At 32.4% G+C, this 25326-nt stretch overlaps 1 protein-coding gene and 2 long non-coding RNA genes across 3 annotated transcripts; 1 reads left to right on the top strand and 2 right to left on the bottom strand.

Moving 5' to 3' along the window:
• Positions 1-9263: 9263 nt before the first annotated feature.
• LOC123917916 lies at positions 9264-10223 on the bottom strand. Its single transcript, XR_006812625.1, has 2 exons — positions 9924-10223; positions 9264-9610 (listed from the first exon to the last, which is right to left on the bottom strand). It is a non-coding gene; the product is annotated as an uncharacterized LOC123917916 (long non-coding RNA).
• Positions 10224-14425: 4202 nt separating this feature from the next.
• LOC123915014 (extensin-like) lies at positions 14426-15743 on the top strand. The gene is made up of 2 exons (XM_045966172.1): positions 14426-14481; positions 14915-15743. Exons 1-2 carry the CDS (start codon positions 14426-14428, stop codon positions 15741-15743), a joined length of 885 nt encoding a protein of 294 aa, XP_045822128.1.
• Positions 15744-17285: 1542 nt separating this feature from the next.
• Positions 17286-18075, bottom strand: LOC123917915. The gene is made up of 2 exons (XR_006812624.1): positions 17871-18075; positions 17286-17755 (listed from the first exon to the last, which is right to left on the bottom strand). It is a non-coding gene; the product is annotated as an uncharacterized LOC123917915 (long non-coding RNA).
• Between the last annotated feature and the right edge of the window lie 7251 nt (positions 18076-25326).

Genomic DNA, 25326 nt, shown 5'->3' with positions numbered 1-25326 from the left:
GAAAAGAAGCTTGACTTGCTCAAGGGCATAGGCGAAACCTTCCTCATACTGGTTGGCAGCATACAGCTGAAGCTCCTTCACGTCAGTCTCCAACCTCTCCTTCTCTTCGCCCAAGGTCCCCACGGAGAACACCGCTGCATCGTTCTCTTCAGAAAGCTTAGAAATCACCTCATCTTGAGCAGCAGCATTCTCTTTCAGCTTGGTCTCGGAGGCGGCATAACTTTCCTTCACCTTCGCCAGCTTATCCTCATATTCCTTCTTCAACCTCTCTGCCTCGCCCTCCCGTTCTTCTTTCAGCTTCTTAATGTCGCCTTCCAGCTTTGCCTTAGTCTCGGAATACCTCTTCTCAATGTCAGCAAGATTATCATCAACCAGCTTCACCTTTCGCCTCGCCTCTAGAACCTCTTGCTCTTGGCGGTTTGTCAGTAGATAATTAAGAAGAGTACCCTTGACTTCATACTCTAAGGCCTTCTTCCTTAGGTCTTCCGTCGAAGTGTCGGTGAAGCGAGTCATGTCGCCCACCATGGTTACTCCTCTCTCAATAAACTCCAGAGGATCGAAGGAGCTCCAGGAAAGGGGCGCAGCGGTTTCAGCATCTTGAGAGGGAGGCTGAGAAGAACTAGAAGCCACGCCTTTGCCTTTGGAGGCGTCCTTGACCGTTTGAGTAGTACTCTCGACCCTCTGTTTTTTGGGAGGAGGAGGAGCGACACCCTCGTTCTCCTCTGCCCCAGGAACCGTTTTTCCCGGGATCTCGACACGGATACGCCCCTCATGCTTCTTCTTGCTCCGTCCTTCCTTCATAGCAGCTTCCTCCACTTGCAGCTTTTTCAGTGGGTCAATCACGGCGACAACAGGGTTGGCTTTTTGCTGGCGAGCCTTAGCCAAGAATGCCAGTCTCTCCTCATTAGAGATAGTCCTCATTCTCTCTGCAAAAGTAAAAAGAAAAAAAAAAAACAGGTTAGTAATAAGGCGAGATCAACACTAAAATAAAAAGAAATATACATGTATGCCAAGTTCGTCACTTACGTAAATACTCTGTCAAAGCTTCACTGTTACCCTCACATCTAAGGATATCAGCGGTATCCATAAGAGCGTAGGAGTCAAGAAAGTTGACGGTATCTTGTTCAAAATCACTCAATGCCTCAAAAACGGCTCCCTTGATAAGCCTAGGGTTATTGGTCCAGTAGAAGGGAAATAGAGGATCTTCTACTTCATCATACATCAAATCCGGGAGTTGGTCGCCACAGCGAACCCGGAAGAAAGAGTTTTTAAAGTTCTTGAAGTTGGAAGCGTACAAACTTAGGAGGCGGCGGTTAGGTTGACTGCTAAGGGAGACTAAAGCTTGGGGTTTCAAGTTTTTAATATGGTAGAAGGAGAAAAAGACGCCAAGTGAGGGCTCCAGTTCGAAACCTGAGCACATCACCTCGAAGGCTTTGACAAAGGCCCAACTATTGGGATGAAGTTGGGTAGGGGCGACGTTAAGAACCTTCAACATCTCCGCCTCAAAAGGGGTAAAAGGCAGCCAAATATTGAGGGGTTGGATCACGCCAGTGTAAAGGTAGAAGTAATGCGGCGGCTTGTCATTTTTAGAGAATACAAACTCGTCCTCTCTGACAGGCTCTGTAATAATAGTATCTTCATGCCGAGAGTTAGAAAGTTTGACGGCTTTCCTAAAGCTCCTCACCATTTCCGCGCTAGTATACTTCGAAGGAACTTCCATGGTGACGGGAGTGTAATCAGCAACGACCAGATCTCGACAAGGATTCTTCCGCTTTCCTGTGAAAGAGGAAGGGGAGATTATGACACAATCACTGTCATTACTACTATCACTACTGCTATCGCTATCACTACTACTACTCCCAACATCAAAACCCCACAATTCCGAATAAAACCCCCGGCTATTAAGAACGCCGTTAGCCCTAGTATAGTGGGCGTGAACCTGTTGCGCCCACTCGAGATAACTAGGAGAAGAAATAGGAACTCTCCCCTCATCCTCACCTAACTCCCTCAAAATAACCATTCGTTCTAAACCTAATTAGAGAAATTAGGGTTCCTACTCAGAACAGACCTAACTAACGAAAAGAGAAAAGGTATGAAGTGAAATACCTTATGAAACGGATGAAGACCTCGAAGCAGGGAGATAAGTCGTCTTAAAGCGAAGACCGTTGAAAACCTTTATCAAGAGAATGAAGAAGAAAGCGTAAACTGGATCGGAATGGGAGTAGGAAATTTGGCAGAAAAAGTAAAGGAAAAAGAAAGAACAAAACCCTTATTTATAAGACTTTGTTCCGAACAGTCAATTTGAAGTTGTAAGGTTCGAACGTGTAGCTGTCATGTGAGTCGTCAGATCGCGTACGTGTCAAAGCGCACATCCCAAGAGTAAATCATAGAAGATTTATCGTCAGATATTTAATTACAACGCCTATAGGCGAGGTGACTAACTATAACGCCTTAAAGGAAGGGCCACGCCAGGACAAATTATCTCGCCGAAAAAGTTTGATTCGCCTTGGGGACGCGACAAAGATATCCAAAACAACGCCCAATGGGAAAAAGCCAAGAATCAAGGAGAAGCAAGACATAAAATAAAGCAAATACAAAACATAAAGTAAGGCATTCCGCTCAAGGCAAGAAAAGAAATCTTTATTATTAGCAGCAAATAAAAAGTACAACGAGGCGAAATCAAGGCTACAGGGAAAAATCCTAAAATCCTATCAATCAGACTCCGAATCCTTTCGCGCAGGCCCAGGGAAAGTCTTCTTAGACTCCACGGTGACCCGGGACCCTTCTTCTTCACTGGACGAAGGAGCACGAAGCTCAGGAGGAACGTAGGTCTCCAGAAACGAAACGTAATCCTCGTCGCCACTACTAGAATCGGAGGTATCCGAGGAAAGAATGATAACCTCCACCTTCTTCACATCCCTAGACCTTCGGGAGCGAGTGGAGTTGGATGTAGACACCTCTACCCTTTTCTTCCTTCGCTGAGGCGGGGTGCTTCTCGTTGCAGGTTTTTTTGCATTGTTATTTTCCATAATAAAGATTCAAAGCAAGTTGATGAAATATGAGAATAACAGTTGATATTTATAGCCAATCTTGCCCAACCCTAACATCGTTATTAACGGTCGTAATTAATGCTTGGACGGTCGCAACTACTTTGATTTGACTGTCTTGAGAACCGTTATTTTTATCTTTCCAAGGAGTCAATGTTTGACCCATTTAAGTTAATGGAGATTTTAGAGGAGGGCGATACTAGCAGAAATAGAAAGCAGCGTATAACGGAAAAGGAAAGATTGAAATTCAAATTACTTAAAGGGAAATACAACGAAAGCAAAAGGTATGAAGAACAAACAAGGAATGTCTTAAATGCAAAAACAAATTACAAACACGCAAGGAAAAAAGCGTAAAGGGAAAGTTGGCGAGCAGGAACTTCATGGCATGGTGGAACCTCCCAATTCACTGGCATCGGCGACGGCGATACGATGCATCTCCTCCAACGCTCGTTTCACCCTTTTCGCCTTCACCATGTTTTCTTCAATAGGCTTCAAATCCTCTCTCAGTTCGTCCTGCTTGCCCAATAGGTCCACCAGGGAGTGACGCCTAGAAATCAGCTTAGTGACATCGTCCCTGATTTCACCTTGAAGAGCCCTTTTCCTCTTCACAAGCGGCTTCATCTCCTTGTTCAGCAGCGCCAAACGATCGTCCACTCTCCGCTCCTCGTTGAAGCATATCCCTAAGATTTCCTCCTGCACACCCATGGTTTCTTTCGTGATCTCTATCTGGCTGTCGACAGCTTCGGTAACTTCGGCATGGCATTCTTTGACATTCTCCACAGCAATCACGAAGGATGCACTATCTTTTAACTCCTTCTCTAGACGCAGCACACTATCAAGAAAACGCTTCTCTTCCTTGGTCAGCCTCCAGCAATAGTCATTAAGCTCCTTGACAAATTCCGAGAATTCACCAAAATCGTCCATTAAGTCCTCCGTACTCAGGGTCAACATACGGCGGAGCCGCTTGATGACAGGGGAAGCAGGGGATTGACCACATTCAAAGGGAGGATTTTTGGGAGACATACTGTAAGAAAGAAAACTGTTAGGTAAGCAGGTGAGAAGGTGATGAGCGGATCCTATCATCGAGTGATCCATTTTATAGAGGAAATATCCGATCGTGTCATCAGTAAATGGAGAAACGGTTGATAGATACGGCATAGGAGAACGAGATCGTGCATCAGAAAGTGAGGAGAAACGTGATGAAACCGTTCCCGCGCTACAAATTTTAGAGGGAAAATTCGAATCATACTCAAGCACTTCATCCCTTTGGACTTCGTGCTTGGGGGGCTGTGGACTGGGCAATGGGCTTAAGAAAATATCCAATAAGCCCAATTAGAGTAAAAAGGATGATAAGCCCAAAGCAAGTAAAACACAAACAGGCGATTAGAAGCTAGGGCGCGACCATCAATTCTAAGACAACGCCAAAAAAGGTTGGATTCTGCGTTACTGGAAATATCTTCTCCTACCTTGTATCAACCGCTAACTTAAGAAGGAAGAAATAAACTTCTCGCAACTGCCATAGCTTGGAGACCAAGGTTCTCATCCCTATTTTCACGCCATACCACCGAAGAAGATGCTAAGGACCGGATTTTTAGGAACCCTAGCTTGGAGAAGAAGACTAGAAGCTCTATAAATAGCTCCATACTCTCATTTGTAAAGGGATCGAATTCTGACATATAAAACTCCCAGGGTTGTTGGGATTGAACTGAGTGTAATCACACCATTTGATCAATAATACAAACCCCCTTGTTTTTTACCAGAACAGTAACTAATTACACTTAAAAATATAAAGGTGTAAATAGCAATGTACATTTTTTTTTTCTTGTAAAGTAACCTAATAACAAGACTCCCCAATTAAACGTGGAGAAAAATGAAATCCGAAAAATGCCAATAATGTCTTTGATAGCTACCATTTAAACTATATATCTATGTTGCTAATAATATACACCCGCTTTATTAATTTTTAAGTAAAACATTAAAATCGTTTTCTTAGATTTCTCAACTTTGTTCTTTTTAGTATGGACAATTGTAGTAACAACAACATCATTAACGTGAAACAACACATATTTTTTAAATAATAATAATAATAATAATAATTAATACTCAATTACTAGTGTTTAAAAATGCTAAAGTTAAAGTTGGTTCGGTGGTAGTTCAAGACTAATTAAAAAATTGGTTTTAAATTATGATGTTAATATGTGATGACTAATAGGCAAACTCGTTATTATTTTTGCTCAATCTGTGTTAACGACAACTTCAAGCTTGTGTATTTTTGTTCCGTCGTCAAAATAAATGTGGGAATGAATGAATCGTCAAAATTATACTAAGCAAACAATGATGACTAACTTCCTCGGTAAAACTTTACCCAAATTTCACTTTTTCTAATTCACCCCTTTTGAACTTAATGTTTATAATTATATTGCAGATCGATATATAAAAAGGTTAAAGACAGCAGCGGAACTATGGGGTGGCTGAGTTGGGCCACGACCCACCTCATCCCTAAATTTTTTTTTTATAAGTATAGAGTATGAGTTTAAGTGTATTATTAATTATTTTAATTTATTCGGCGTATATATTAGTACAAATATTAATGAAAATATTAGTTTAGAGTTTATTATTGATGATTGTAAGTCACTCGGTACACATATTAGTTCAAATGCAAGTGAAAATATTAGTTCATAAGCTATATATACAAACTTTAAGCTATAAGCTCATGAAAAAATGTTAACATTTTTTTTTTCAATACGAACTTATAAATTATATGCCATAAATTTTTTAGTGGCCCGCCCAGTAAATTTTTCCTTGTTCCGCCACTGGTTAAAGATATCATGGATCATTCGATTCATGCCTATAAGGTTTCGTTTAGATTGCAATTAAAAGATTGTTGGAAACTCATTCACAGTACATGTGTAATATATATAATATATTGTTGTTTTGAGAATTGATTGTAAATTCTTAATTTCAAGAACAATGTTAAATACTAGTGATGATTTTTTTGTGATGATATACGTGATACTTATGGATTCGATTAAAAAAATGATTTATATAAAATGATATATATTTAAAAAAATTATTTTACTGAATATAATAAATGTATTTGTAATAGCATTTACGAGGAAATTTCAATTACATCATAAATTAGGGAGGGAATTTCAAATATGTCACAAATATTAGGTGTCACAATTATTAGCGAGTGAATATGAAATCTATCATAAATTAGTGAGGGAATATGAAATATGTCACTAATTAGCGAGGGAACTTAATACCAACACTAATTAGCGACGAAATTTCGAGAACAAAGGTTGTACTTTTGGTCAGTCATTAGTGACGGATCTATTAACAATTAGCGACCTTGAAATTGTTTACGGATATTTGCGCCGTCGTGAATTCCATCGCTAAACTTATTTGTGACGGATATTTAACAATTAGCGACGGATTTATTTCCTCTATAAACTTAATTTTTCTAGTAGTGGTACATGATAAAATAAAAACCTAGAACACGTGAGTGCAAGCGAGGTCCATACAAGTTTTCATATTAGATAAATGTTAGCCGCTAGATTAAAATCTTAGATGATTTGGTGTCAAACTTTAAGTTGACACATGGTGTCAACGGATCTGAACTCATATATATTTATCAATAATGTTTCACCGTTAAATAATATTTTAACGAATACAAATTTTATAAAATCATTTGTTCGATTGAAAGTTTACATTATATAAATTACCTTGCATAATTTTAAAATATCTTATAATATGTTATCTTATAATCATTTGTTCGATTGAAAGTTTACGCAAAAATACTTCTTTTATTTTAATCATCCAAAGAACAAAAATATACTAAAATGCAACTCCAACACAAGTGCACAAAATTAAATAGTGATAAAGAATGTATTGTTGCAACAACAAAAAAAGAGTGCCTAAAAAAATCAATGGCAAAACGAACAGAAACAAACTGCATCAAGAAACAACTAACAAGGTTTGCCACAAACAAAACAAGATTTTTTTCAAAGGTTAAAATGGTACTAAGGTGATAAGTAAGACATTCCAATTTCCAACTATATATGTTTTCATCCCAAAGAAATCACCTCAAAAGTACCCTAAAAAAATATAATTAAAATAAAATAAAGCAAGAGATTATTCCACCAAGAAATTAAATTACAAGCAAAACATTTATAGATGTGGAGGGTGTAAAAAACTTTTTCTTTATTTATTTTTATTGTGAAAATTTGACGTTCCTTTGATGATCGCATTATTAACTAGAAAATTAGTAGCAGTATCTATCGAGATGGAGGGTGTAAAAAATGTAAAATAATAATAATAATAATAATAATAATAATAATAATAATTAAACTTGCATTTAATTAACTTCATTTTGCAGTTTATGTCCCTATGACTGTAGCAATACTAAAAGGTAATTTAGTAGAGCTCATGCTTGGCTCATGGAACACCCAAAATAAATGTGTAACCCTTTTGCACCATTTTGCATATACTCCTAAAATATATCAATAAATAGTTATAGCTAGCTGAAGCATCACTCTTTCTTTAAATATTGATCTATATATATTGTAACTAATTACACTTACTTAAAAATATAAAGGTGTAAATAGCAATGTACATTTTTTTTTCTCGTAAAGTAACCTAATAAAAAAACTCACCAATTAAATGTGGAAAAACGTGAAATCCGAAAAATGCCAATAATATTTTTGGTAGCTACTATTTAAACTATATATCTACGTTGCTAATAATATACACCCGCTTTATTAATTTTTAAGTAAAACATTAAAATCGTTTTCTTAGATTTCTCAACTTTGTTCTTTTTAGTATGGACAATTGTAGTAACAAACAACATCATTAACGTGAAACAACACATAATTACTAGTGTTTAAAAATGCTAAAGTTAAAGTCGGTTCGGTGGTACTCCCTCCATCCCATAATATAAAAAAAAAAAAATTCACACTTATTAAGAAAAGTAAAATATGATAATTTCAAAATGGTTTTTTGTGATTTTGTTGAAATAAGTTTCATGTGAAGATGTAAAAAGTATTTTTATTGGTTATTGATTATGGGGAAAAGAAGAAATAGAGTAATTTAAGTAAAAATTTATCTTGAAAATAATAAAAGTTTTTTTTTTTGCTTATAATTTGGGACATGAAAAATTGATTTTTTTTCTTATAATATGAGACGGAGGGAGTATATATATTAGTACAAATATTGATGAAAATATTAGTTTAGAGTTTATTATTGTTGATAAGTCATTCGATACACATGCATATTAGTTCCAGTGTTAGTGAAAATAATAGTTCATAGTCTATTAATGATGATTTCAAGTCACTCAATATACATAGAATTTTATTTTTTTAAAGTATGCAATTTTATTTTATAATAATTAACTTTCGCTATGTTTGGCAAAAATGAACATTAGCTGATTAAATTTGATGTGTTGGAAAAAATTAACAATCGAACTATTTTCTTTAGTCGTTTTTATAAGAAATACTATGAAAAAATTACACAGACCAAGAAAACACATTTTAAATAGCTATTTTCATTTAATACTCTTATAAATTTTAACTTATTCCATTTATACCCTTATTTAATTTCTCTTAATTCAACTAATTTCTTTATTTTTAATATCCACTCTCATAATAAATAAGGGTATAAGTGAAATAAAACATTTAAAACATTTGAAAATTAGTCAAAGTTTCTTATAAAAATGACCAATTTTTTTTCCAAAATGTTCCTTATAAAAATGACCGGAAAGACATAGAAAAATAATAAGTTTCTTATAAATACGAATACATCAAAAAAATAAGTTTAATTAATATTTAAATTTTTCAAGTAAGTTAATAAGGGTAAAAATAAAATAAAAAATAATAAGTTATAAGCTTTGCTTATCAAAATAATATATCACGAATGCAAACAAAAATTGATGCAACTAAAAAAAGATTGATTAAAAAACATAAAACATGACACAAATGATTATAAGGGGTACTCCTTAATAATAAGAGAAACATAACACAAATATATAGTAGAGTAGCTAAAGTCTAGTGAAACTGCAAAAACTAGAGAACTGGCGAGAAAGAATATAATCCACAATTTTCAAAAAAAAATTGAGATCTTCGCTACTACGTACTTTATAGTTTTAGAGTGAATAAAAGAAGGCAAATGTTAAATAGTGTCCCCGGTGCGCTCTTTAAGCCCTTAAATAAGCAAGACCCATAAAAGAAAAATTATGCACACATTTCGATAAGTGTGGCATAATCAGACATTTATACGTTAAAATTATTGTAATTAAGACTTCCAATCATTTGAAAAATGAAAAAGATCTTTACTCGAGCACTAACATGCTCATGACCCAAACTATTCACAACTACTATTTTTGCAGAAACAACTTTTAAGTGTGGCACTCCCATGAACACAGCTCATGCATCCAATGCATTCACCACCAAGCGGAAAACCTTCATCATGACAAGTTGAATTACAAATACGACTTCTATTATAACATTCCCCTTTAAACTTAGTGCTCCGTGTCCTACATTTCCATTCCTCACTTTTTACCATCATTTCTGCATTCATTGATCGAACAAACATTATAATCAATACAACTTAATTAAATAAATTTCATTATTAATTTACATATTATTTATTCATATGTAGTATAGTACTATGCAATTGTAAATATTATTCAAATTATTGTTATATGTTTTAGTGCCAAACATATACTCCCTTAGGTCCTAAATATAAGAGAAATTTTACTTTTTAGGTTCATTGAGAATCTAATGTATTTAGTTTATAATATGAACTAGATACATTAAATTCTCAATGAATCTAAATGTTAATCTCTCTCTTATATTAAGGACTAGAGTGACTAAGACTTACGAGAAGCAATAAGAAGTAGGAAGAAGAAAAATCCATAGTGTGTCTTGTTCATGATTATCACTTCTTACGTACAATTTTCACTTAGAAATTTATTACTTAATTAGATTGTGAATAAACTAACTCACATTGGGTTATCTACTTATAGCTGTGGAGAGTGTAAAAGACAAAAAATGTTGAGACGATTTTTTATTATTTTTTTATACAAGACCAAGATTTAAAACTTGGCTTTAACTTCATTTTGGAGTTAATGTTCCTTCGATTATCACATTACTTATTAACAAGCAATTTAGTAAAGCTCATCTTTGGCTCACGGAACACCCAAAATATATGGAACTCTTCTACACCATTAGGAGGCATATATTCCATATTAATATATATATATATGGGGAGAGATCAAATTACACCGGCGTAACATTTGAGTAATGTTACACCGCTCAATAACGCTTTAACGAATACAAATTTTACAAAATCCACCACTGGATTGAAAGTTTATATCATATAGATCATTTATGTTCAATTCTATACAAATATAAAATCATTTCATATGTTTTTGAGATTGATCAAGCTTAACGGTATTCAATAAAACCACATAAAGCGTTAATCTTGATCAGTCTCAATAACATATCAAACGATTTTAGATTTTTGTAAAATTGAACATGAATGATCTAAATGATATAAAAGTTCAATCCAACGATGAATTTTGTAAAATTTGTATTCGTTGAAGTGTTATTGAGCGGTGTAACATTACTCAAATGTTATACCAGTGTAATTTGATCCCTCCCCTATATATATATATATATATATATATATATATATATATATATATATATATATATATATATATATATATATATATATATATCTATTTTTTTTCCACAACCAGTATCCAGCTCACTGAACCATTTAATTTGGTTCGGGGGTCAGTTCTGACATCAATTTGTTTCAGCCCCCTCCCGATCGCAGTTGCTAGGACCGAACTATGATCATCCCTACCAAGTCCAACGCTAATCACCATTGGACCAATTAACGAATATACAAGAGTCAATTTATTTACTACAATATTCAATTGAGTTTTTTTTAGGTTGTCATGTTATAACCAATTTATTATTGGTAATAATTACCTAGATCTATTTTTCGGTATTTAACTAGGTCTCACATGTACACATCATTCATTTATAATTTTTTAATAATAGTACCTAATAAGTATTCGATCCCTCTAACCAAACAACTCTTAAAAAGTTTTATATAGGTCCTACCAATAACACATCTCACCAATAACTTTACATATTTTTTAAAGGGTCTCACAAAAAATAGTATAAGTACCAAGTCTTATTTTAGATTCAGTACCTATTAGGTACTATTTTGTTATTGCTCCAATTGTGGTACCTCTTAGATATTAGTACTTAAAAAAAATAAGTACTACCATTGAAGATGGTGTAATACCTACATCGGATATCTATAATTAAAGATGGGGTGTGTAAAAATGTTTTTTAATTTTGACGAAAGGGTGTAAAAAAATAAAAACTAAAAGAAACTTGGCATTTAATTTCATTTTGGAGTTTATGTCCCAAGCTATGGCTATAGCTATATCATTGGTTAAAAGTAATTTACTAGAGTTGGTGTTTGGCTCATGGAACAACCGAAATAAATTTGCAACTCTTCTGCACTATCTTGAATATAATTCTTAAATATAAAAATAAATAGTTTTCGTTTAACCGTTAGATTAAAAATTTATATTATATAAATAAAATCATATTTTTAAATGTTAACTTAATTTTAAGTAACAATTTAATCTTTTATATTTTTTATGTTTTTGTCATTTATGGTTTTTTACCCATGTTTGTATATAACTTTTTATGATTGAAAAGAACGGAAAAATAAAACTATAAATTGAAACTTAAAATTCATATCCAAACATGAAAAAGGAATAAAATGTTATAAAATAAAATAAAAAGAACTAATTAAAGTGTTAACGGAAATCAAGTTAAGGGACTATTATTTTGCCTTATATAAATTACCAATGTAAAATTTTAAAGAAATCTAACATAATATTTTAATATATTATTGGGAACTATTAAGATTAAAAGTGTTCAATAAAAACACATAAAAAAAATTTGTAGCTCTCAATAACATATAATAAAAATGATTTTATATTTGTGTAAAAAAATTATTGTTTTGTTCGAAAACAGTCATTGTTAATAATTAGTATTGTTAATTTTCTATATCACTAGCGGGCCAGGCAGGCGCGTTCCGCGCCTGCCTGTGTCTAACTTATGTACCCAAAAAAAAAGATACGCTTTATGTTATGGTGAGTTTGTTAATAAAAGATTTTTGTTGCTACTAAAAAAAAGCAAGGGTAATGTTGGTATTATGAAAATTCTACCCCAAAACTCATGTATTCTTTTTATATATTATAGTATAGAATAGATATAGATGAAAAAACCATAAAAAAAAAAAGAGGAAGTTAAGGGCAATTATGGAATAATTAAAAAACCATAAAGGAAGTTAAGGGCAAAATGGACCAAAAAAAATTCAGCCCAAACTCCCTTATCCCCTTTATATATTGTTATAGATTACTCTCCCACCGATTTGAACATTTGAATATTTGCAAGTATCATCTATATCATTACTCTCGATGTCACTTGACCATAGGAGAAAGCGTCTTAACTTACACCAAATACTACAAGTCTATTTTAGTTAATCCAAAGTTTGTCGTTTATCACTTCAAAAACTCACACGAGCGATTTTGACTAACTAGTTGCATATTTTCATTTTTTTTTGTCAAACTCCTTACCGTATTTAGAGCTGTCAAAAAAGCCTCATGTAAAGAGGCCCCTTTTTGGCCTTTTGTTAAGCCCCAAAATATTAGGTCCCTCTTAGTTGATTTGTTTTTAGATGTTTTCTCTCCCGACTCCCCGTGTTTCTTTTATATTTCCTAAATTTTCGATTTTGTCCTTTCAAAAAACTTAGGTTTATAGTAACCGAAATTTTTTTTTTTGTCTTGAAAACAAATTTCGGTATATAAAAACTGAAATTTACTCTGAATTTGTAGGAGAAAAAATTCAATTTCAGCGAAACGAAATTTTTTGCAAGGGCAAAATTAGAATATTGGGGATATAAAAGAATCACGAGTTTGAGAGAGAAAACATCCTTGTTTTTAGGCAAAATATCTAGTATTATTTAGTTTTTACTCTTGGCCCATATGGGGCTTATTATTGCCCCACAAAAACATAAAAATAAGGGTTAATAGGTCTTTACCCTCTGCAATATGGCTGATTTTTGCTTTACCCCCTGCAAAATATATTTTTTTGATTACCCCCTCGCAATATCAAGATTCCATCAATTACCCCCCTGAGTTGACAACTGGGATGCTGACTGTTCATTTAAGACGACATGGCAAGTATATGTGGCTTTTCATTTATTTTTAATTTATTTATTTAGTGAAATGTTGCCACATGATAAACTAATTTAAAAATATAAAAAAATCCAACAACTATTCGTCATCCAAATCCCAACATCATCACTACCTACCACCAACAAATTCATCAATAAAATCAACAAATCCAAAATCAATCATTTAGGAGGATTAAATTCAAGAGAGATCCCCACCACCACAAATTCAGAGACACACAACCACGAACCCATGAGAGAAAAAAACCCAGAATCACAAAAATCACCACCCCCACGAACTCACCACCACCACGCGAAGGCGAGCAGATAGCAACCCAAAAATGAACAAACCCAAAAGAAGCTCCTTTGAAGCAGACACAAATAGATTAACCATCAATAACTCCTAAATTAGTGAGAGAGAGAGAGAGAGAGAGAACATTAACCAGATGCAAGTAATGAGAAATTAGTGATAGTGACTTTTCTTCTGTCACAACTAAGAAAAAATCATAGTGGGTTATTGGAATGGGATATTGTGAGAAGAAAATGGGTTGTTGGAATTTGATGATGAAGGTTGATCTTGATTTTATGAAGAAACAAATGCTTTTTTTTTTTTTAAGCAGAAACAAATGGGTTATTGGAATTTGGAGGAAGAGAACGATGGATGCACATGAAGAAATACCATTTTCTAATTTTTAATTTTTTTTTAATTTTAAAATATGATGAGGCAACATGTCACTAAATAAAAAAATAAAAGAAAGCCACATATACTTGCCATGTCATCTTAAATGAACCGTCAGCATCCCAGTTGTCAACCCAGGGGGGTAATCGATGGAATCTTGATATTGCGAGGGGATAATAAAAAAAAAATTTTGCAGGGGGTAAAGCAAAAATCAACCATATTGCAGGGGGTTAAAAACCTATTAACCCTAGAAATAAAGTACAAATATATAACTATATTAACATTTTGAAATAAATTTTGAATTTTTTTCTTGAAACATTCTGAAATAAATTTGCAAAAATAGGGATATTACCATACAAATTCTTATTCTAGAAACGACTTTTGCAAACACGAAGAGAGGTGACATAGAAAGAGGAAATGAGAGTGGGATGTAATGGAAGGAGGCAATGGGAACGATGATATACAGTGCACAATTGCAGAGGAGAAGACGTGAGTAGCATAAGAATAAATTGGATCAGGAATTAAATTTTAACCGTATATTTTAATCCAAGGGTTGTAAAGATGGACGATTTGTCTGTAACACTAAGATATTGACAATGTAGATATTGTTAGATTGAACATATCTTTTCTTAGATTTGAACCTAAAACCACGCAGTTGTGTATGAGTTTCAGTAATGTTTAGCAGCCCAAAATAATTTGCAACATTAGCAGTTTGACGTGCCTAAATGTCCAATTTTATAATTATCTATATTATAGTGCCGAGTTATGTCAAAGTTAGCCAAGACTGGAAAATTAGACTTCTTTTTAAAAGCAGATATATAATCTTTAGAAGCATGCTAACTAGTGTCTCAGTTGAAAAATTTAAAAAAAGATAAATTTTTTTATTGTAATAACATTTTTTAATATTTTTAAAATGTTCTAGTCAGAATTTTATGTCACAATGGTCTGAAATTTCAGAAAAATATAACAAAAGTTTGATTGAGATTGATGAAAAATATAAACAGAAAGAGAAAGAGACACAGAGAATTCTCAAAGAAAAACTACAACAACTCTCTGAAAAATATGCAATTTTACAAAAGAGCAGGCAGGAGATGTTTTTGAAAAAGAGGAGGCAGGAGATGTTTCTTGTTGACACAACTCAAGAGAAAGACGAAGAGGAGAAAACAGAAAGTGAAAAACCAAAGCCACAATCTCTGGACTTTGACAACGAAAAAAATGGGCTTATTACTCTTCCGACGCCGTCACCGCCATCGTCAACACCAATGCCGCCGCAGAAACCACCGCAAGTCACAACAACTTTGACTGCGTCCCAGCCTACAAAATCACCAGAAACATTCTCTACTCCACCTGCGGTGTTGTCTCCACCGCAGAAACCACTGGATCAACGTTTACACTCACCATTGCAGCCACCGGAAAATGACTCTTCTCTAATTCCGTCGTCACCGCCGCCGCCGAAACCACCGGATTTGTTCATATCTCAGTCTCCACCTTCAACTCCGCCGCTACCGCCTTTGCTAAAGCCACCTGACGGAGTTCTGACTCTATCCCCACCGCCGCAACAGCCGGAAAAGGTTTTATTTTTTCTCCCGGCATCGCTGCGTCGACCGCCGGAACCGCCGCATCTACATTCGACGCCGGAATCCATTTTACCTCTACCTCCTACGCCACCGGACCTAATATCATCGTCAGACAAAGTTTTAGTTCTACCACCGTTGCCACGAAGCCACCGAATCTTACATCTCCGTCGTTGATGGTAATCTTTCCTACCACTGTGTTTGCGTTTCTTTTCAGAGCTAGATATGATTTTCTTTTTTTGACAACTCCTCGGGCAAACAAATCTCAACCGTTGGATTGGTGTGTTGTGATTCTAAGAAAATCTCACCCATTGACTAAAAGCACAATCCATGAGAACTCATATCCACCAACAAAATATCGACACATGTACTCCAACTTCAAAATCCGCGATACATGTTCCCACGTGATCAACAAACCTTTTCTCCGTGAGAGCTTCTTATTTTTCGCCACGTGTCCTAAATTTTGTTATATTCAAGCTGCAAGACCGTTGTTTCAAACGCATTTGAGTGGTGGTAAAAGGAATTGGTACATTGAATTTTCTAATGCCATGTGCATGTGCCTGCTGCAAATTTCCCATATATGCTACACTGCACTAACAAAGAATGTACTACCTCTCAGCTCTGCAATGCTAAAGCGTCAACTGTTTCTCACAAGTATCATAAGATTTTTTTTAATGGATCTTTACGTTTGGGCTTGAGAGTAATGGGCCAAATTTTTGTTATAGACCATTTTTGTCTTACCAAAAAAATTCAAAATTGTGCCTAGTGTCGCCACAACAAAACTCCGTTGATCTACTCTACTTTCGTCCAGCTCCTAGGCCTCCAGACTTATCGCTGAACCTTGAGGACAAGGTTCAAGTGAACCCGGCGGCAATGATAGAAGATTAGGAGGTCGTTAGTTAAATAATTATAAGTAGTAGTTAATTAAATAATTGGATATTAATGAGACATACATATTTATATTATTAGTTGGTCATTTATGTTATTGAGTTTTGTTTGGTTGGACTTTATCCCTTAGGCCCATTAGAGTCTTTATATATATATATGTAATGTTCCTTCATATTTGAAGCAATCAATGAATGAAAATGAAGTCTTTTATTTTATCTTTATTTTACTTGTTTTCTTTATTGTTTTTCTAGGTTTAGCTTGATAGAGCTTCAACACCCTATCATAACCTAACAAAGAAATAATTATAGGAGGTGAGCTCCCAAAATCAAACACTCAATCTGTGTATCCTTTAATTGATAGATAGATAGATAGATTAACTCACCTTATTTTCACAATTTTTTTTGTTGGTATATATTAACCCTCTATTTTTAAGAAAGCATGTCCGGTAATTTAAAGTTTACCCATAAAGTAAGTAAAATATGATAAAGAATTGTTCGAACTAGAAAACGAACTCAGGTTCTCCAGAATAAGCTATCTTAGGGGAAACTCATTAACCACTTGAACCAAATATATTGGTTTAAAATAAATTAACCTTCGTAATATGATTGAAGATGATCTTCTTATTGACTATTTGATTATTTTTATTTATATAGAGATAGAGATTGCTCAGAAGTTTCCCGCTCTTGTTATTACTCTATTATATATGCATGATTAAAAGTGAGAGTTTTGTTTTTTAATTATATACATGAGTCAATAATAGATTTGTTTGAGAATTTGGTAGTGGTATATTTTGGTTTTAATACTATAAAAAATGTAGTTAAATATATAATATAAAATGAAAATAGTGCTATTTCATTACATTTTGATTAAAAATACAGCACAAATGCAGAACTAAAGTATCATAATAATTGGCGCAGCAAGCTCAAAGCCAATCTAAAACCCATAAGCAACTAAAAGAAATTTTAGATTAAATAAAATGAAACAAGACACAAATGATTATAAGGGGTATATACCACTCCTTACTAATCAGAAAATGAAAACTAACACCATCAAATTAAGACCATCAAATTGTTTTGAAAAATGAAAGGATCTCTACTCGAACACTCGTGTGCTAATAATAAACGGAACTATTTACAAATGCTCCCCTTGCATATGTTCTTTCATTACCCCCGCAATGGATTTCTTGCAGACGCATCTAATTTTATTAATGCATTGACCACCACGCGGATAACCTGCAGCAATACATTTCAAATCACATTCGGCAGGATCACAGCCCCATCCCTCAGTTTGTTCCATCATATCTGCATTAATTGATCGATTTTTTTTATCCAACACAACTTAATTAAATGAATTTACATTTAGTAAAAAAAAATTCATATTAATTATATGTTTTAATGACAAATATATAAGACTTACCACAAGTAAGGAGAAGAAGTAAAATGAAGAAAAATCCAAAGTGTCCCTTGTTCATCATTATCACTCGCTACAATCTTCACCTAAAGATTTATTACTTAACTTATGAATAAACTAATAAGTCGCATTGAGTTATCTATTTATAGATGTGGAGGGTGTAAAAAACTTTTTTTTTTTATTTTATTGTGAAAATTTGGCGTTCCTTTGATGATCGCATTATTAACTAGAAATTTAGTAGCAGTATTTGTCGAGATGGAGGGTGTAAAAAATGTAAAATAATAATAATAATAATTAAACTTGCAATTAATTAATTAACTTCATATTTTACAGTTTATGTCCCTATGACTGTAGCAATAGTAAAAGGTAATTTAGTAGAGCTCATGCTTGGCTCATGGAACACCCAAAATAAATGTGTAACCCTTTTGCACCATTTTGCATATACTCCTAAAATATATCAATAAATAGTTATAGCTAGCTGAAGCATCACTCTTTCTTTAAATATTGATCTATATATATTGTAACTAATTACACTTACTTAAAAATATAAAGGTGTAAATAGCAATGTACATTTTTTTTTCTCGTAAAGTAACCTAATAAAAAAACTCACCAATTAAATGTGGAAAAACGTGAAATCCGAAAAATGCCAATAATATTTTTGGTAGCTACTATTTAAACTATATATCTACGTTGCTAATAATATACACCCACTTTATTAATTTTTAAATAAAACATTAAAATCGTTTTCTTAGATTTCTCAACTTTGTTCTTCTTAGTATGGACAATTGTAGTAACAACAACATCATTAACGTGAAACAACACATATTTATTAAATAATAAAAAAAATTAATACTCAATTACTAGTGTTTAAAAATGCTAAAGTTAAAGTTGGTTCGGTGGTAGTTCAAGACTAAGAAATTGGTTTTAAATTATGATGTTAATATGTGGTGACTAATAGGCAAATTCATTATTATTTTTGCTCAATCTGTGTTAACGACAACTTCAAGCTTGTGTAGTTTTGTTCCTTCGTCAAAATAAACGTGGGAATGAATGAATGGGATATCGTCAAAATTATATTTCCTCCGTATCACAATATATGTTGCTTTGACATTTTTATACTTATTAAGAAAGGTAATTAATGTTGTATGGAAAAAAGAGATTATGAGTTGATTTACAAAATTGTCCTTCATTTATGGTATGGAAAAAATAAATTGAAGAATTGAAAGAAGAGATGGTGATAAATAGTTAATGGTATAATAGGAAAAATAACATTAAATACTTCATTGGTAATATAAAGCGACATATATTGTGGTACAATTTTTTTTCCCATAATAACATATATTGTGGTACGGAAGGAGTACTAAGCAAACAATGATGACTAACTTCGTCTGTAAATGCTTTACCCAAATTTCACTTTTTGTAATTCTTCACCCCTTTTGACCTTAATGTTTATAATTATATTGCAGATCGATATATAAAGATATCATGGATCATTCGATTCATTCCTATAAGGTTTCGTTTAGATTGCAATTAAAAGATTGTTGGAAACTCATTCACAGTACACGTGTAATATATAATATATTGTTGTTTTGAGAATTTGATTGTAAATTCTTAATTTCAAGAATAATGTTAAATACTAGTGATGATTTTTTTGTGATGATATACGTGATACTTATGGATTCGATTAAAAAAATGTTTTATATAAAATGATATATATTTAAAAAAATTATTTTGATGAATATAATAAATGTATTTGTAATAGCATTTACGAGAAAATTTCAATTACATCATAAATTAAGGAGGAAATTTCAAATATGTCACAAATATTAGCTGTCACAATTATTAGCGAGGGAGTATGAAATCTATCATAAATTAGTGAGGGAATATGAAATATGTCACTAATTAGCGAGGGAACTTAATACCTTCACTAATTAGCGACGAAATTTCAAGAACAAATGTTGTACTTTTGGCCAGTCATTAGTGACGAATCTATTAACAATTAGCAACATTGAAATTGTTTACGGATTTTTGCGTCATCACGAATTCCATCGCTAAACTTGTTTGTGACGGATATTTAACAATTAGTGACGGATTTCTTTCCTCTATAAACTTAATTTTTCTAGTAGTGGTACATGATAAAATAAAAACCTAGAACACGTGAGTGCAAGCGAGGTCCATACAAGTTTTCGTATTAGATAAATGTTAGCCGCTAGATTAAAATCTTAGACGAATAGGATTTGATGTCAATAGCATATATCAAATGATTTTGGATTTGTCTGAAATTTTACATAAATGATCTATATGATATAAACTTTCAATCCAACGGTGGATTTTATAAAATTTATATCGGTTAAAACGTTATTGAGAGGTGTAACATTTGGTGTCAAACTATTTGGTGTCATTTGATCCTGACCCATATATATATCAATAATGTTACACTATTCAATAATATTTTAACGAATACAAATTTTATAAAATCATTTGTTCGATCGAAAGTTTACATTATATAAATTACCTTGCATAATTTTAAAAAATCTTATAATATGTTATCTTATAATCATTTGTTCGGTTGAAAGTTTACGCAAAAACACTTCTTTTATTTTAATCATCCAAAGAACAAAAATATACTAAAAAGCAACTCCAGCACAACTGCACAAGTGCACAAAATTAAATAGTGATAAAGAATGTATTGTTGCAAAAAAAAAGAGTGCCTAAAAAAATCAATGACAAAACGGAGAGAAACAAACTGCATCAAGAAACAACTAACAAGGTCTGCCCCAAACAAAGCAAGATTTTTTTCAAAGGTTAAAATGGTACAAAGGTGATAAGTAAGACATTCCAATTTCCAACTATATATGTTTTCATCCCAAAGAAATCACCTCAAAAGTACCCTAAAAAAATATAATTAAAATAAAATAAAGTAAGAGATTATTCCACCAAGAAATTAAATTACAAGCAAAACCTTTATTCTTCACCCGGAGTCACCACTAAACATGAATTTTGATCTAATCAATAATATTATCGATGTTAACCTCCTTATTTATTAAAATTAAATTATTATGTGTCTTCCAAATCATTGTTTGTCAACTAACTTGGAAGTTATCCTTAATCTTTAAAAATTGAATATGTAACCCGTTAAAATGACAAGCATGCATGCATACTGACATTATTGGACAGAATGCTATATATACTATGATGGATGGTGGTTATGAAATAAGTTCTACATCAAATGATCAGCTCAGCCCGTGCGAAAACTTTTTCTTTTATTGGCGTCCGGCTATTCGATTGAGTCGAAAGCCTACCAACGCATAAAGGTTCCTATTTGCATCCAACTCTGGTACTAGCAAGACTCACTTTAATTATACTATCCAAGGCACCATAGATTCAAAAATCAGATGAGCTAAAGTTTTTGCCACACCACACCCATTAATACAAAACCGAGCATCAGTAGCAAAAATACCTCGTGATACGAGATTTTCTTTTGTAGGGATCCTATTAACCAAAAAATTATAGCTAAATAAATAATTTTTGCGAGTCTCAAAAAAATATTTGTGAGACATTTCAATAAAATATCAAATAATTTTTGCGAGTCTCAATAAAATATTTGTGAGACATTTCAATAAAATATCAAATAATTTTAAATTTGTTTAAAGTTTTCAACGGTTGTTATTACTTTATCATGCACCGATAACGTGAAAGTTTTAATTATATACACGACTTAATTATAAAAACAAATATTTTATATAGTATATATTTTTTTAGTTATATACTATCATATAGATCATAATGAATCCGATTCACACTTGGTTAATTTAGCTTTTAAGTCCGCCCACATTGTCTCTTGGAATCTTCGTAATAAATGGTTCAATTGCTTGACGTTGACTAAAACCATGCATTTTATAGAGTGACTCACATTTATCGTGAAGGGAACTCTTGTGCAGATAGAATGACTGCTTTATGAATTAATGTTAATGGTTTTTACTGGTGGGACAATGTTCCGCCGAGTGTTCAAGGAGAATATATTAGTAATTTAATGGGTCTTCCGTCTTTTAGATTTCATTAAATCCACTGCACTCTTTTTCCCTATCCTTGGTTTTATCCCTTGGGGTTTTTAATGAGGCAGTGATAGGTTCCTTGTATTATTGTTTCCTTGAGTTTTGGTCTAGTCCCCCCAAGTTTGTCTCTTTTTCTTTCTTTTTAATAAATTTATCAGGGTGCTGCAAATGATAAGTGATGATTATGGGGTGCCAACAACATAGTTGGGATGTAATTCTGGTTATTCCCCCTTGTAGGCTTCCTGCCATAATTAGTTTAAATTTGATTTGATTGTAGTTCATTCTCAATCAACAATTTAAAATATCTTTTAGTGCAAAGAATAATAAATAATTAAATATATACTCCACAATAATATAAAATGATAATGGTGCAATTTCACTACTTTTTGATTGAAAATACATCACGAATTCAGAACAAAAGTATCATAATAATTGGCGCTAGCAACCATACGGACATTGATACAACTAAATAAAATAAAACAAAACAAGACACACAAATGATTATAAGGGGTACATATATAATATACTCCTTAATAATCAGAGAAACGGAACACAAGGATATAATCTTCATTTCGATAAGTGAAATTACAAAAACTAGAGCACTCGCGGGAAATAATATAATCTTCATTTCCTAAAAAAAATTTGAGATCTTCACTATTATAGTTTTAGAGTGAATAATGAAAAATTATGCACACAATTCGATAAGTGTGACGTAATCAGACATTTATATGTTAAAACTATAGTAATTGAGATTTCCATTTTTGTTGAAAAATGAAGAAAATATTTACTCGAGCACTCACATGCTAGCTCATGAATCGAGCTATTCACAACTACTATTTTTGCAGAAACAACGTCTAAGCCATCCCTTGCAGTTACCACCACGTGGAAAACCTTCGGCATGACAATTTGAATCACAAATGCGATTACTAATACATATCCCTTTAAACATAGTGCTTTGTGTCCTACATTTCCAACCCTCAATTTGTACCACCATCTCTGCATTCATTGATCAAACAAATTTCATTATTTACATATCAATTATATATTTATTCCTATGTACTACTATGCACTTATAATTATTATTGATGCACCAATTATTGTTATATGTTTAGTGCCAATTATATAAGACTTACGAGAAGCAAGGAGAAGCAGGAAGAAGAAACATCCGAAGTGTGTCTTGTTCATGATTATCACTTCTTACGTACAATATTCACCTAGAAATTTATTACTTAATTAACTTGTGAATAAACTAACTTGCAAATGGGTTATCTACTTATAGATGTGGATAGTGTAAAAGACATAAAAAAAACTTGGCGTTTAACTTCATTTTGGAGCTAATTTTACTTTATCATTCTCCTAACTGATTCACCCTTTCCACTAGTCATTCTTCTTCTCACTCTTTACTCTCCCACCGACTTGAACATGAAACTTTTCTTTTTGAACGTAAAACTAAAAGAAACTTGGCATTTAACTTCATTTTGGAGTTTATGTCCCTTAGCTATGGCTATATAGCATTGGTTAAAAGTAATTTAGTAGAGTTCGTGTTTGGCTCATGGAACACCCAAAATAAATTTGCATATCTTGTGCACCATCTTGAATATACTTCTTAAATATAAGTATAAATAGACATCGATTAACCGTTAGAAAACTTATATTATAAAATAAAATTATATCTTTAGTCCTTAACTTCTTCAACAAAAAAACCTTTAGTCCTTAACTTAATTTAAGATAATAATTTAATCTTTTTATATTTTTTACGTTTTTGTTATTTTTGGTCCTTAATCCATGTTTTTATATAACTATTTATGTTTGAAAACAAACAAAAAAAATAATACTATAAATTTGTTGTTTAAAATTCATATCCAAACATGAAAAATGACTAAAATATTATAAAAAAATAATAACGGAATAACGGACTAAAGTGTTAACTGAAATATAAGTTAAGGGACTAAATATATAATTTCGCCTAATATAAATCACCAAAGTAAAATTTTAAAGAAATCTAAAATAATATTTTAATATGTTATTGAGAAACATTAATTTTAAAAGTGATCAATAAAAACACATAAATCCATAATCTTTGAAGGTTTCAATAGCATATAAAATGACTTTAGATTTATGTAAAAAAAATTATTGTTTTGTTTTAAAACAGTCATTGTTGATAATTAGTATTGTTAATTTTGTAAATGGTGAAAATTGAACACCGACTTCTTGATCACTCTCCTAACTCATTCACCCTTTCTACCAAGTAATTATTCTCCTCGCTCTTTACTCTCCCACTGACTTGAGCATCTGAATATTTGCACGTATCGTCTATCATTACTCTCGATCACTTGGCCTAGGTTGAAAGCTTGGCATTTAACTTCATTTTGGAGTTAACGTTCCTTTGATTATGACATTAATTATTAACAAGCAATTTAGTAGAGCTCATCTTTGGCTCATGGAACACCCAAAATATATGGAACTCTTCTACACCATGCATTAGGCATATATTCCATATTATATTAATATATACAAGAGTCTATTTATTTACTACACTTTTCACTGGAGTTGTCATGTTATAATTGTAGTTAGTGATCGAATTTTTAACTACTTATTTTAGAATTTAAATTTTTATCAGTTAAACTAATTTATTATTGGTAATAATTACCTAGATCAATTACTTATTAATAAATTAACTAGTATCGGACCAAAAATAAATTGGTTCAGGTGATAAGGGTTTTGGTCCCCTTAAGCATGTGATCAGAGGTTCGATTTCTGGTTCATGTGTATCGAAAAAATTTACGATTTGGAGGGAAGAACTCATCTTATGTGCCCCACAGATTCCCCGACAGAAATTAGTATTTACTAACGACGGTGAAAGCTTCATAACAATATGATAGTAACAAAAAAAATAACTAGCATCGGGTGTCTATAGAGATGGAGGGTGTAAAAAATGTTTAAAAAATAAAACTATAAATTGAAACTTAAAATTCATATCCAAACATGAAAAAGGAATAAAATGTTATAAAATAAAATATAAAGAACTAATTAAAGTGTTAACGTAAATCAAGTTAAGGACTATTATTTTGCCTTATATAAATCACCAATGTAAAATTTTAAAGAAATCTAAAATAATATTTTAATATGTTATTTGGAACCATTAAGATTAAAAGTGTTCAATAAAAACACATAAAAAAAATTTGTAGCTCTCAATAACATATAATAAAATAATTTTATATTTGTGTAAAAAAATTATTGTTTTGTTTTAAAACCGTCATTAATTGTTAGTAATTAGTATTGTTAATTTTCTAAATGGTGAAAATGAAACACCGATCGACTACTTTATCATTCTCCTAACTGATTCATCCTTTCCACTAGTCATTCTTCTTCTCACTCTTTACTCTTCCACCGACTTGAACATGAAA

The sequence above is a fragment of the Trifolium pratense genome, linkage group LG3 (genome assembly GCF_020283565.1).
Source record: "Trifolium pratense cultivar HEN17-A07 linkage group LG3, ARS_RC_1.1, whole genome shotgun sequence".
Lineage (NCBI taxonomy): Eukaryota > Viridiplantae > Streptophyta > Magnoliopsida > Fabales > Fabaceae > Trifolium > Trifolium pratense.
The sequence above is the reverse complement of the archived record's forward strand: the minus strand, read 5'-3'. Positions and strand labels throughout refer to the sequence as shown.

Bases quoted from the DNA above. Each gene is read 5' to 3' on its own strand.
- LOC123915014 (XM_045966172.1), top strand. From the start codon at position 14,426: ATGGAAGGAGGCAATGGGAACGATGATATACAGTGCACAATTGCAGAG. The intron at 14,482-14,914 runs GTGAGTAGCATA...AAAATGTTCTAG, and splicing joins ACAATTGCAGAGGAGAAGAC to TCAGAATTTTATGTCACAAT.